Source organism: Spodoptera frugiperda, chromosome 31 (assembly GCF_023101765.2).
Source record: "Spodoptera frugiperda isolate SF20-4 chromosome 31, AGI-APGP_CSIRO_Sfru_2.0, whole genome shotgun sequence".
NCBI lineage: Eukaryota > Metazoa > Arthropoda > Insecta > Lepidoptera > Noctuidae > Spodoptera > Spodoptera frugiperda.
Genome location: NC_064242.1, coordinates 6113071 through 6127259, shown reverse-complemented (window position 1 = coordinate 6127259; position 14189 = coordinate 6113071). Strand labels below are relative to the sequence as shown.

The window sequence follows — 14189 nt, the reverse complement described above, 5'->3', positions numbered from 1 at the left end:
TAAATAACCGCGGCTGACTAGTTGGACCCTCGTTAGTTAATAATCCGCCATTTTGTGAGCGATAACATACCAAAATAATCATATTTATTTTGTAGTCAAATCGGAAACTACATTTATAAATAACGGTTATTATTTATCAGCTGTAGGAAATATCGTTTATATTTTTGTCATTTTACAATAAAATTATTATTGGGAATTTTCCAAGTGACTATTAGATATTTTATGTACTGAATTTTCCCCTTATGAAATGTTGGACAATCATTATATTAGACCAATAGGAACACTTTCTATTTAATACAGAAAATTACTGAGAGACAATATAAAACAAATTAACGCACGAATAAAAATGCTAGCTCCAGGAAAGCATGGGACAAGATTTTGCTTAAACAATGAGAGTGAGTAAGCACTCTAAAAGGATTTCTCCAAGGAGTTTCCGAAGCGAAGCAATTAAAAGTGTTCGAATAGCGAAAACATTGTTTTAATTCAAATTAAAAGGTATAACTATAGGTACTAGTGGTCGCCTAGTGGCCGAAATTCGACCATATATGATTTAATTTACAATACCACTTAACGTACGTTGAAGGATAATTTTTATTTAACTCAAACTCTTTTATAAAACTCTTTTCATATGAGACGTGAGAATATCATCGCAATATCTATCGATTTTGACGTTTTGTCAAATACGATCAGATACTATGCATTAATGTTTTATTTATTGATTTAATGTACTTTATAAGCATTATTTTTGAAAAATATTAGCGCTATACACTTCTCCTACACATAAACTATAAGTGTAATTTTCCTATTGAATAAAAGTTTTTGCTTCAATTAATAAAAGGTAAACATATACCAAGAATTTTTATTTTCCTAAATAACAATATAAAAAGGCAGAATGTTTTTTTTAAATATCATGCGAATTCGAACTGTACAGAGAGATTTAAATTATTCAGACTACGAGAGCGTAGTTTCTGGCGACGCTACGACAACTTTATTCCTAAATAAATAGATTCTAGCTAATGAATTCATAAACTTAGTGAAACGAACCAATCGCAGCAAGAAATTAGGTGTTCGCCTCCCCAACGCGAGTAATTTACTCTGGTGAAGGTTCTGATGAGAACATAAAATAAAACGAAATGGTCAGTGTGCAGTCAACGACACAGGGTTGGTCGGTCGCCAACTGTCGCGCGACGTCGCGTAATGTCGCACCGACGCGCCGGCGACGTTAATCGAACGCTCCCACCCATTTATAATTACGCTTCAGTTAACAATTGACGTTTGCCAACGGAAAAAAAATTGAAACAACAATCTGACATTAAGGAGCATCGAAAATAAACACCCTTAGATCTTATAATGATATACAATATATTGTAATCGCAATAAATTACTAAAACAAACGCTTCACACTATTTATGTAATGTCTTCCGCACGAGTAAGCAATTAAACAAACTCATTTTTGATTTTATGGTCACATATCTTATTTAACAAAAATGAAGAAGAATGTCTACAAGCTTTGACACGATTTATTTTACATAGAACTATCAATAGACAGCCCTTTAGCTAACCACAAATATCTAGAACCACAAGCAAACTACGCAAAATCACAGTAGTAACACGATGACATCCTAATAATGAGTCAACTAGAGCTGACTCGCAATAAAAGGTTACAAACGCACAGACAAGCGTGGTGTGAATGTTAATGCGGTGGGCGCACATCGTCCCTCATCGCAATAAATCATAGCACCTTTTGTGGCTAGTCCCTGTCCACACATACTACCGGATTGGACGAAGCACCTTGAGTGTTGCTGGTGTTACCAAACTCGAATAATCCGTACGCCATCTTGGGCAGTATTGTGCACTTATACGACTATGTCTGTGTTGTGTACAAGATCTTCCTTGTAGTCGGCAGTTTTTACATCTAGTCTGTTATTTTGTAAATGTGATGATGCTTTTGAAATACGTTTTATATTTTCTATTCCAAAAGTTTTCTCCAAATTTGATTGGCCAAACAAACAATTTCTAGCTTTATCAACAGATCACAGACTTCAGAAGAAAAATTATATCTTTATCGTCTTTGAGAAATACGACAAAAAATGTTGACTTATCTAATTGAAACAAATCAGTCATGTCAAAACAAAGATAAACATTTTTCTATTAAATATTACTTCGGCTGTTTATTTAAAACACTGCGTGCATGAAAATGCGATTTCCTCAGATTGATTCGGAATAACATTTTGAAGACGTGCAAAGAATAAAACAATTTCCTTTTGGAGATTACCTACAGGGGCAAATGTTTGTTTGACACTGTCAGAAAGGATATTACGATTTTTTTATTTCAAATACCAAATAAAATACTGGACAAGTAAATAAAATAGAAAACATTTGTGTTTTTTTTTTAATTTGTTAAAATCGATTCCTATTAGATCTTTATTCTTACAATAATAACATAACAGCCAATCAATCTAGAAGTTATTGAGAATAGCCTACATTCAAAAACGTATGTTTTAGGGGCTTATCACTGTCATGATGAGTAATATTTTATATGACATAAGAAATCTATAATAGTTACAAGTAGCCACTTATCAAAACACCACCATTCCTCGTCTGAATTACTCCATTCATACATATAAAAATACAAAACAAACTGGAGGTACGTAATGATTGGTTAACACATACATATAATACAGAACTACAGTGTTCTACAACGTCTTACTTCACGTTTACCTAGCTCTTAGATAGCATTTATCAATGGTTGCCTACACCAGGCGGCAGACGGTGCAGGTAGACGATACGTGAGGTGAGCGCCATGCAGAGGATTCCATGTGCCCCATCGCCCTTAGCTATAGATTACAGTTATTAATACCCCTACTATAACACTATTCACACACATGCCAATTCGATTCGGATTAATTTTTGATCAAAACTATGGTCCGCTTTACTCTAGAGCCCGTAGAATGTTGTAGATACGTAAAAGATAAATATGAGCCCGTAGAATGTTGTGACTAGGTAAAAGATGTATGAGTTGTAGGACTATGTCGATGTTCTTATTCCAAGACAATCATTAGAACTTTTGTCTATGAGTTTCCAATATTTCGGCACTGTTGCAAGCGCTATGATCACGGATAAACTTAATAAACATGGTAAATATCCCGTTACAAGTTCTAATGATAGTGTTAGTGACCATGTCAGTTTAAAAACTTATTCCAAGACGTTCTATAGTCGCCTCGCCCAAGGCGGGAGAAATCATTGGATGATTTACCCCCATTAAAAAAAGACAATCTACATAATATAGTGTTGTGTTCTTAAAAATCCACGTAAATCCATAGCTCAGTTTTAATACAAGAAAAGTAAACAACTACAAACAAACACACACATACACAGTTAAAATATTGCACGAATAAATCTTACATAGTAGGCGCTTGTACCCATACGTAGTGCATAACTTCAATAACGGGTTATGTGAACTTCCACTTTGACACTATAAATAATTTGTTTATAACATCGACTCTACAAATGACTATGTACATTAATAGCTTTATGTGGCAGATTACAAGTACATATTTTATAGTTTGCTTGTAACTGTATGGAAGTAGGCTCGTTTAGATGACGCGTCTAAACTGTACAACCAACACGTACATATGCCTGTACGTACTAGTGTTATACTTGTATCTACTTATTAATCAGAAAATAATAAAACAACAATAGGTACAGATAGAATTTGACCAATAATAAAATTACACAATAACTACTTGTAATTATGATACGCACATTGCATTGTTGCATTTTTTTTCCAACACTGGCTCCAATTCCCAAATATCTACAATATTTTAGAGTATGATCTTAAAATTGAAAATAATCACTAACTAACTAAAACTGGTCTAACTAAAATCAGCAACTAGTGAACAGGAAAAACTGCAATCCAGTAAAAATATACAAACTTTAAAAGAGCGGCCGGGAAAAAGGCGCCACATTTAGCTAATGTTTGTAAATAAATTCGCGTTCGATCGGTAATACAAAATTATCTTTTGGTATTCGATTGAAAATAGAGATGTATTTCGCATTCCTAACTGAAAAAATATACTAAGTAACGATGGTTTTAAGATCACATTCTTTTCGCTGTAATTTCAAAATTCCAAATAGATATTACAATACTTTGATTAGGTGACATTGTAGGTTATCTAATTATCTTATTAAACAGAAAATTGCATAATAAACAATAAATAAATAAAGACAATAGTTGCAAGGCTGACCTCATTCCGATCATCAGAGTTGATCAAATGTGACGCATCGCGCATTTTAATTGTTGCGCTTCGTTGCGTCAATTATATTAACACTGGACCAGTTTAAAGGCGCGTTTACAATTAGGCGAGTAATTGGATTAGTACGTCTTGAGTACTCGTACAAAGTCAAACATTGTTTAGTCCTCGGACGCGACCCACGACATCCCTGGGTTCGAAGAGAAAATGTTTCACTGCTGTAGTACTGTCAAACGTTATCAAGTTAATTTAGACTAATACTAAAGTTTAGTGTACTTGTTATTTAACACAATTTCTTTTTGTAACAATAAAACTAGTATCGTGTTTTAGTTAACATTGGGTTAAAAAAGAATTGAAGTGCATAACATGTTGCAATTAAATAACACGCACAATCTATAGATACTAGATTACTAAACAGGTTTTGCCTAGTGTAAACGCGGCACAATCAATGCTATTTATCATGAATTAATTGAATATACTCTTGCGTAGTTAATAGACGGTTGTAATAAATCAGTTGTAATAATTTCCGATACGCATATCGATAGCAAATGTGAGCAGAAACAAAAGTAAGTGGCTACTTACTCTACGTATGTTACATACATCATTACATACATTATTGTTGCATAACTTGCACCAACAATAAATACAATAATTAATCATTAACGACATACAATCCAATTACTATTGCGACCATTTGTTCCCGATCTTGGTATGTATCACATTAATTGCTGATATAACACAGAAATAAAGTAAGTATTGTACGAGTATTGCTTACCGATAAACTATTCGTATCGCTACGCTAGTAATATTCGCTGATATTGTTTGCTAAAGAGCAGAAAACTAGCTGATTGTAATTGCACGTTGTTTTGTAAATTGTATAATTAGTTACAATACATGCTTACTTAGTAAGTAAATAGTATATTTACGGGCCACTACAGTTACACCCTCTGGTTTAATTTTGAGTTCAAACAGAGGAATAAAATTCACCGAGCATAATAGAAACACGAAATTCGAAAGCATGAATGTAATACGATATTTATCTAACATCATATTTACGTCACACTTATCGAATGCTTTTATTTTCTTAGGTCACACGTACTACATTAGGTATGAGCACAGAATCCTCGAAATAGCTCCATGCAACGCTCCGCGCCGTTCTCCGTTTAACATGACGCCCACCTGAATTTAAGGGAGGCGATCAAATGCCGCAAATGGAATAGTGCGTCGAGTTCCGTGCCGGTTATTACTGGTGCGGGACAATATGCATGACCCAGTGGCGTACGGTTTAATATTCAAGAGTCGCGCGTCCGCGGCGCACGCCTCGCTGTAATAAAAGCACGCTCCGACGCTTAACGAGCCCGACCGATGAGCTCCTTCGTATTTCAAACAAGGCGACTCCGCACGTGACCGCATCGAGGCAAGAACTTAATTTGTGCACTAACAAGAAGATTGTGAATTATTGGCCACATTAATGCTTCTAATTAAACACCAGCACACCAAGTCCGCATCACGCTACGATACCTGTGCTAACAAAACTTTCCACCAGACTTATAGGCATGCTTCTATAAATGAACTCGCTTTGATAACTCCAAATCTCAAAACTTAATTAGCTCAAATTACATTATCAAATGATAAAGATCTTTAAAGTTAGAAATCTGCAAAACTCTCTTGTCTGCAAAAATCCACGTTACGCTGAAACTTTTAAATAGATATAATTATGCAATAAGATTCTTTCTCACAATTTATTTTGAGCAAAGAATATCTTCGTTTAAAAATTCACTTTCCATTACGTCCCCACAATAAAGAACGAAGTTTGAAGAATTTAAACGTGACCAAAATTCTGAACAATTTCTTTCTATTGAAATACGCAAAAAGTGTATTCTGAGAATTATTGTATTTCAGAAAGAACTATTCTGAAGTACGAAATAGTATTAAGTGAAGAGTTAAATATATGCCCGGGCAGCAGTTCCGAACTCAAACTTCCCGGGTTCAAAGAAAGTTATCAGCAATCGAGGGCCCATTGATTGCGCACAAAGAGCCTTTCGTCTTGCGACATTCGAGTTCGATTTTCCGCTCACAATGCGGGCGTCGATTTTCGTCTTGCATTCTGGATTATACTTCCACGGTCCATTCGGTTTGCGTCCACATTGTTCCACCCTCTCCCGGTAGCTTTGTCGTAGCGTCTGTGGGCGCAACAATTGCATATTTTTCTAGCAGTGGATGACGTCATTTGTCAGGCTCTGCATAACAATGTATGTGAATTAATACATTACTAGGATTCATAAAGCTTTAGGGTGCGTCCATTTTGGCACGCAGCCAACTTGGTTGCACAATACACGATAAATACCTACTAGTGCGAGTACTCTTAATTACTCCGCTCACATTAAGTAGCGTATAGCTGCTAGTAACTGGGGCTGATATAGCTTTAAAAATAAATATTTTTACACGAAGGTACAAACTAACATAACCAACCGCATTATAATGGCTGCAATAAAGTTACAACTTCTGTTTCGGAATATTTTGTAATTTGGAAAATAAATCCGGTGGACCACTAAAAGCATGGAGCTGGATGAATAATAATTAACCCTCAAGTATTAAATTTCCTTTTTAGACTTTAAAAGATCAAACGAGAACTTTTTGTTCTCTTTGGTCGGCGGGCGATCGTCGGTAATCCGAGGTGCAAAAGCGTTAGAGAGGCTGTGCTCAGCACATTGGAAAACAGTTATTCAGTGTGCAACGTCTCTGTTTGCGTGGCCAGTCCAGTGTACTCAGCTGGAGTTGACCTTACTTGATGTGCTCTGATTTATACAGCCCCGGTGTCGTACATGTAGTCGTCTCCGAATGTTATCACTGAGTTATTGCAGCGATTACAGCTGTCACGTCTTAATGTTCGAGTAATGTTTAAAATGTACCTCACTACTTCTAGACGTCCAAAATATATTTACTGTCGTCACTTCGTCATCATTTTATTTATGAATATATAACATAACATACCTAAGAGTTTTAAAATATTTTACTGATCAGACTAAGGTATTATATTCCTAGGTAAATAATATTTTGCGGTGACCTTCATTATCAAAGATTTTGAATTAACTAAGTTCCAACAATTTTAGCGATAACTTTGACAGGTCTCTGAAGTTACACAAACAGGTTGAATAACTTTCCCAAAGCATTACCTAAAAATTGTTTTAAAACCGTAACACGCTCCCGTCAAAAAGCCAAAATCGACCAACAAATTCAATTAAAAGTTTTCGGCGAGTACTCAAACCTACGAACATTAGATAAAGCTCAATTAATGATTATTCTGTTAATGGACAAAAGAAACTCCGTGCAGCGCCCGACTGAACTAGGAAAAGTTTGAACGTAAACACCAATCGTTCATTGAAGCGACCCGCGGACGCGATCCTTCGAAAACTATCCCTCCTTTTCTCCCGTTTAGTTGAATATATCTATCTTTATCGTTTTGTAAGGGGAAATGCGGGAGCAGCTATTTGTTTTTACAGTCGAGCGCCGACGAACAAATTAGGTGGACAAACTGTTGAAACGGTCGAGGTGTCTATATTCCACTCTGCGGAAATTCTTCTCTTAAAATCGTTCCAGAGAGAATGTCTCCGCGATTGAACCCGAGCGAGGTAATAATTTTCTCTTCAGTTCCCATGGAGATGTTCCCTCGATCTGCGTATTATTGGCAGATACTTAAAGGATTTTCAAGAACGAAAGCGATATCGTCTATATGAATTTTCTTTCCTTTCGACTTTTCAAATTTATCTTTATTACATGTTTATTTCCAATTTAAGTATCGACAAGTTATCGGATTTTATTAATATGTCCTATGTCGTTAACGTTTGTTTCGGATATTAACAAACACAAAAGGTTATGGAGTAGTTAAAGTTTTATGGCTAAAAAGTTAATCTACATACAACCATTGTGGAAGAAAGAAATTTACAATAGTACTAGAACAATCTATCTTTTGTGGAAAACTCCAGTAATTTATCTATCTGAATCTACTTAAGTAATTTAGGTTTTCGGAAAACACAAATAGGATAAGAGGATTTTGTCCAATGTTTGAGGGTTGGAGAGTAATTCATTGAGCATTCAGGGAATAGGCGAGGCGTAGTAGAATGTAGTTACATCGGAACTGTGCAATAATAAAGTTGCAAATTTATGTAATACACTTTAGAAGAAATTGGAGCCATTAGCGAATCAGATTACTAAAACATTGGTCTGTGATCGAAGCAAGCAACGTTTCTAAACCACTCACGATCGAATCGGTAAGTGAGGCTCATGTGTAACACGATATTCAGCATAGGAATGAAGGCAAAGAGACTGCCATTTGAATTCTTAAAATGGTAGATTTTTGTTTCTAGAAAAGATTTTGATAAATCCAATTAACCGATCTCTCTTTAGCTAACAACATCTGTTCTCACAAAACTAAAAACAAAAAAATATAAGAAGAAAAATCACTACACAAACTGTATAGAAACAAAACATCTTACAAATTAGAAATGTTTTCTACAAAGTTTTAAATTGGAGACCAATTGACGCCTCAAGATCGAAATTACCCAATTATTTAAAAGAAACCGAGTCTCTTTGACCACTGTCGAAGAAAGATATTACGGGAATGAAAAAGTCGCTTTGTTTTCCTCGGACGCGGCCGGCGGAAAATACAAATAGTCGCCTACAGTAATGTTTATGAGTGTCCTTTCATTAAATTTATTGTTATGGAGTTGCCACTTCGCGGAAAATGCTTACCTAGATTGAAATCCACAATCTGTGAGTTTATGAAGATTATGAACTATACAATTATCTTACACATAGGTATTATGAAAACTATAATTTTAAAAAATTACATAAATAAGCCATTTTCTCGACTAAATATAAACTACGTGTTACAACAATTGACACCAAAATACACAAAATATTTACGTACATTAGCATTTGTAAATATTATGGCTACGTTTCGTTCGGGGAAGTTGTGGCGTCGCTTAACTTTCACGGACAAAATGTGAACGAACCGTTGAACAAAAAGTAGTTACAGGTTTCAGGAAGCCGTAGCGATGTTGTCTGCGAGGGCCGGCAGCCGACGTATCACTCGACTTGTCACATGATCGCTCCGGATACAATGCGAAAACGATCGATGCATTTATCATGCTTACAAAATACGAGTCAATAAGTGTTTTAGTCACCAACAAAGATTTTATGGGACGTCGTTCGTAGTTACAGTGATTTGTTTGTAGTTTGCAAGTGATAGAGACCTTTACCTTGCAAAGTACTAGTTTATGTGTAGTTTTATTGGCCATTGGACACAAATCAAATGACTCACGAACAGTCTCTGCGAGCGTAGATACATATTATAGATATTCTTAATTCTTCTTTTTGGTCTAATCTAATAGATCAATATATCGAATCACAGCATCTCATTCCGCTCTATTTGGCATTAAAAATCGTCAGATAAAAATGAATTACACGCAATTGTTAAACAAAAATAGTCGGTCGTGTCGAGCGACAGACCCGACGGCGCCATTGCTTCGTTTCACTGTCTGCCGCCAAGCGCCACCAGACAAACGCACTCCGCTGCCCCTTGTTCCCGAGAACCCCTCGAGATTACACACGAAACGGCGTCGAAACTCGATTGCGATTTTATGACTTACAAACAACAAGAGAAAAACAATATTTCAGATGTATGTATCTATATGTTTCAGTAAACCATAATTCAATCATGCTTAACAGACAAGAAAATAAATAATCTAATACGACTCAACGGAATGTCGTTGCACAATTTAATCACAAAAAAACAATCCAATATTTAATCCATTAAGAACTGCAAAAAAAAACAATCCTACCATTAAGTACTTTTTGTATGTTTGTCTATAGTAACTCGGCGGGAGCAATAGTGAACCGCATGAATGAATGCATCCACGCTATGTAAGCAAAGGACCCTGTTCATAAACCAACCTCTACGCTCCGCTGACCCGACTCACATCAAAGCGAAGTGGGAAATCAACACTAAGTTGCCAAACAATGGAAACTGGACGCCGACAACAGTATTTATTTGGCGGATTCATTATGAAAAGGATTTACACGAAAAGTGCTGAACAAAGGTTGAACTTTTAACTACGTTAGTCAAGTTTGCCGTAGTTCCAGTTAAAAAGCTGGTTTTATGCTATTATTGGAAATTTAGGTAAATGAAAGGAAATCCGAGAATTCTTATAGTTTTTACATCATTTACGATCATTGGCATCATAAAACACAAGTGAAAATGCATGTTCTAAAGATTTTAAAGCGTGTAATTATAAAAAAGCAATAACGTAACACATTGGCGGGACCAACTGACATTAAACAACTCGAAATAAATGTTTGCATTGATATTACACATAGTCACTCATTTCGACTCATACTCCTAAGAATGTCGTACGGACCATTTAGTTATTTTTGCCAGGTACAAAATTATACAACGGAATCTAAACATTGGTGCATCTGGAACACAGAAATGTCATATTGCTTCGTTCCGAGTACTATCGCTGTTACAAATTATCTAACTACTGTATAAACAATTCTCTTCAATTATTTGAAATTGTGTGCAAAATTCCTACAAGCTTAGTAACATTTATTTGTCTTGCTTATACTGGAGATTAGCGTCCATGCTTTAATGCATAGGATCTAAAAGACAAGATAATGTAACAATAAAACAAGCTATTTATAAAGCTGTCCGTTCAGGAAAGCGGCTGAAAGCGGTGAAGCGACATCTACTCTATTTGTCTCGACTAACACAACCGCTGGCCACTTCTCTCGTCGCGTCGCCTCCTCCTAGTTTGCGTTAAGGATTTTATCGCTTTTTCTCTAGGGTTGTGCTTGTTACTTTGTTTTTCGTTCGCGTTATGGTTTAGAAGCATCACTTCAACAAGATTGAACTTTATGCTATCTTTAATCATCAACATTCTTTACATATTTTTAAACGCGCGTTTACATTTTACTTATTGAATATTTCCAATTTCATTTGTTAAACATTTAAGCATTTTATAAAACGAATAAACTAACGAAAACATTTTGATTCCCATTTTGATAACCAGACCCCTAGAAAAAAAATAGTTTTGATAAAACCTACACCCAAAAGTTATATGGCGACCCCACGCAATACATTATTGTTTTTCTCAATTCGATCGACATCAATTTCTAAAATAGAATCCTTGACTGCATACTAATAAAGACTAAAATGTAGTGATAGATGACAGCAATATAATCTTCGAGTCGATGCCGCCTTTGTTGCGAGGAAAATTCCCTTTTATTGTGTTAGCGAATGCTTATTGTATATCCGAACGTTTTCCCCATTGTCACAGCCTTGGAGCCGCACCTCTTCGGCATTACTTTACAATTGTAAGATGACAAATAGTCAATGCGAAACGATACATTAAGTCCTCTTCGAAAGGGGAATTTGGCCTAGACGCCATTGTTACTGCGGGCTTGCGGGAACCGTGAAAATGAAAGGTTGAAAGGGTCCGGATTAGGGATTCAGTTGTCGCAACAATTGGCCGTAATTAATTAAACTTGCCATTTTTTCTAATAACAGTTAATAAATTCAAGTGAAATTGGTTTGATGGATTAGAAAGGACTTACCTCTTCCTCAGTGGTGGCGGTGTTGACGGAGTCCATGCTTTGACAGAGCGCGAGCTCCATGTTCTTGTGTTGCGGCGAAGCGGGCCGGGGCGAAGGCTGCTGCGGCGGCACCAGCGCGCCTTGTGTCGCTCCTGCCGCCTGCTGCGCGCCTGCGCCACCCGTTGCTGCAGGGCTTTGCGCCGCCTGCAGACTCTGAGCCGCCTGGAGGCTCTGGGCTGCCTGTAAGCTCTGCTGAGCTTGCAGGTTCTGTTGCGCTTGCAGGTTCTGCAGCGACTGGTGGGCCAGGTTCAACTGGTGCTGCTGCACGATGCTCTGCTGCACTATGCTTTGCTGCACTTTGATGTGCTGGTGCACCGCGAGCTGGTGGATGGGGTGGAGAGAGGCGGGGGGTGCGGGGTACGGGGGGGAAAGCCGCTGGCGCTTCACTTGCGCACTCTGCAGCGCTTCGTGCAGCCTCTTCACCGGAAGGGGGCTCTGGCCGAGGTTATCCACGGCTGTGGCTGGGCGGGCCGGCCGAGTCACGTGACTCTGGCGAGCACCGACTATTGCAGCGACAGGTTAAGGACCGCGCGCGACGCGTCGCGGGTTCGATGTCAACGTGTTGACAACGGCGCAGCTCTACGCTCGTTGCTCGACACGATATTAATTGACTAATCAATTTAGATTCTTAAACAATTGCTATACGCGAATGTTTTTATATTAGCGCCGTAGCACTTTTGTTTTTATTCGAATAAGTTGATCCTCTGCTTGTAAACCACTCCTGAAAACAAAGAAAACGTGTTTAACGTAACTGTTCAAAACAATTAATTGGGAAACAATAAATACTCAGTGATATAAAGGCAGTGATGCAACGTATGCGTAATACACGTTTTTGTACATTTTCAATAATACGGCTTTATATATATTTTCGTAACAAGCTCCAATTAGGACAATCCTCTCAAATACACAGTCCTGACAAATCAATGAGTGCCATCGAAAAAGGAATTTGTATCACACATCCTCATTACTTACAAAGGAGAGCTTATATTTTGCTTTCAAATTGGGTACTTATTTCCATCCTACACTTGAAGCAAATGATGGTAAGTACTTTAAGTGCTGAACTAAAAAGAAACGTTGAAAATGCTTTGTAAGTATTTTCGTAATTGCAAAGCAAAGGTCGCATGAACTATTTCAATAAAATGAACACATAGTAACAAAGTCGTAAATAGTCGTAAAGGTGTGTACAGCGATTGGGGACGGCTTTCTTCGGTCATTTCTACGACAATAACGTTAATGAATGACTTTTTACATGTTTCACTACTTCCAATAGAATGTAAGGCAAACTCAATACTTATGTCTGTTCGAGAGAAGACGAGAGAACGTTGTATTATTTTTGTGTAACGAAAATATTTCCCGAGTTAATTTATGATTATGGGAGCAAAAAATAGTCAACTAGGTATATGATTTCGTTCTCTTTAATATTAGTATATTTAAATAAAGATGTTCACGGTTCAAGGCGAAAAAAAGGTACCTAGGTCGGGATTTAAATTAGTTTCGAAAAATGTGCTATCGGTAGGAATGTGAATATTAATAATTTCAGTTATTGCTTACAATTTACTCTCATACATATTATATGAAAATGTGTTAAATAAAAATTCCATAAATAACTTTGATATGAGCCATTATTCAACAAAATCACAATCAAAAAGGTGGCAAATAAATCTAAACCTAAACAGAAGGGTTTACGACACAATTTACGTCGTATAAAAATATATATTTTTATGTCAAACAGTGGCGATTGCAATTGTGTGGGCCGTGGTCAACCATTAAACGGTTAGTCATCGCAATAAACATCTAGAATCGTCTAAATTACAGACTAGACTGGTGATATCAGACTAATGCTTCACTGTATGTCTACATATTACAGTAAACTATAATTTATAGTTCTAGACAAAGATTAAACTGATGATAATAACAAAATTACTGCGGAACGAGGGACCAACGCAGAAAATTCAGATAAAACCAACCTATACCAGAAATACGACATTATTCTTATACTTGTACATAAATAAACGAGAAACAAATCATTATTTTTGTCCTCAAACAGCGTTGTTGAGCCGGACGCAGTCTTAATATGTAACAATCACGTGTAAGACCATTACGCTAGCCAAGGCTGCTTTTTGCTCCAAGTCCGTGACTAAGCCAACCGTAGAAAAAATCTCCGTACTTTACAAAAGCGATCATACCATATAACTAACTCCTAAATTATACTGATGTACCATTCGAAACCGAGTTTTTAATGCCTTCTGGTTGCGTCCAAAGTAACATTCTTTTAGTACCATT

General features: G+C 36.7%; 1 protein-coding gene across 1 annotated transcript in view; it reads right to left on the bottom strand.

The window, feature by feature from the left end:
• Positions 1–14189, bottom strand: part of LOC118276474 (protein couch potato) — a 198435-nt gene that overhangs the window by 144887 nt on the left and 39359 nt on the right. Inside the window, 1 exon segment of the mRNA XM_050707245.1 lies at positions 11868–12627. Within this exon segment, the coding sequence (XP_050563202.1) occupies positions 11868–11927 (60 nt within the window). The 5' untranslated portion in view covers positions 11928–12627.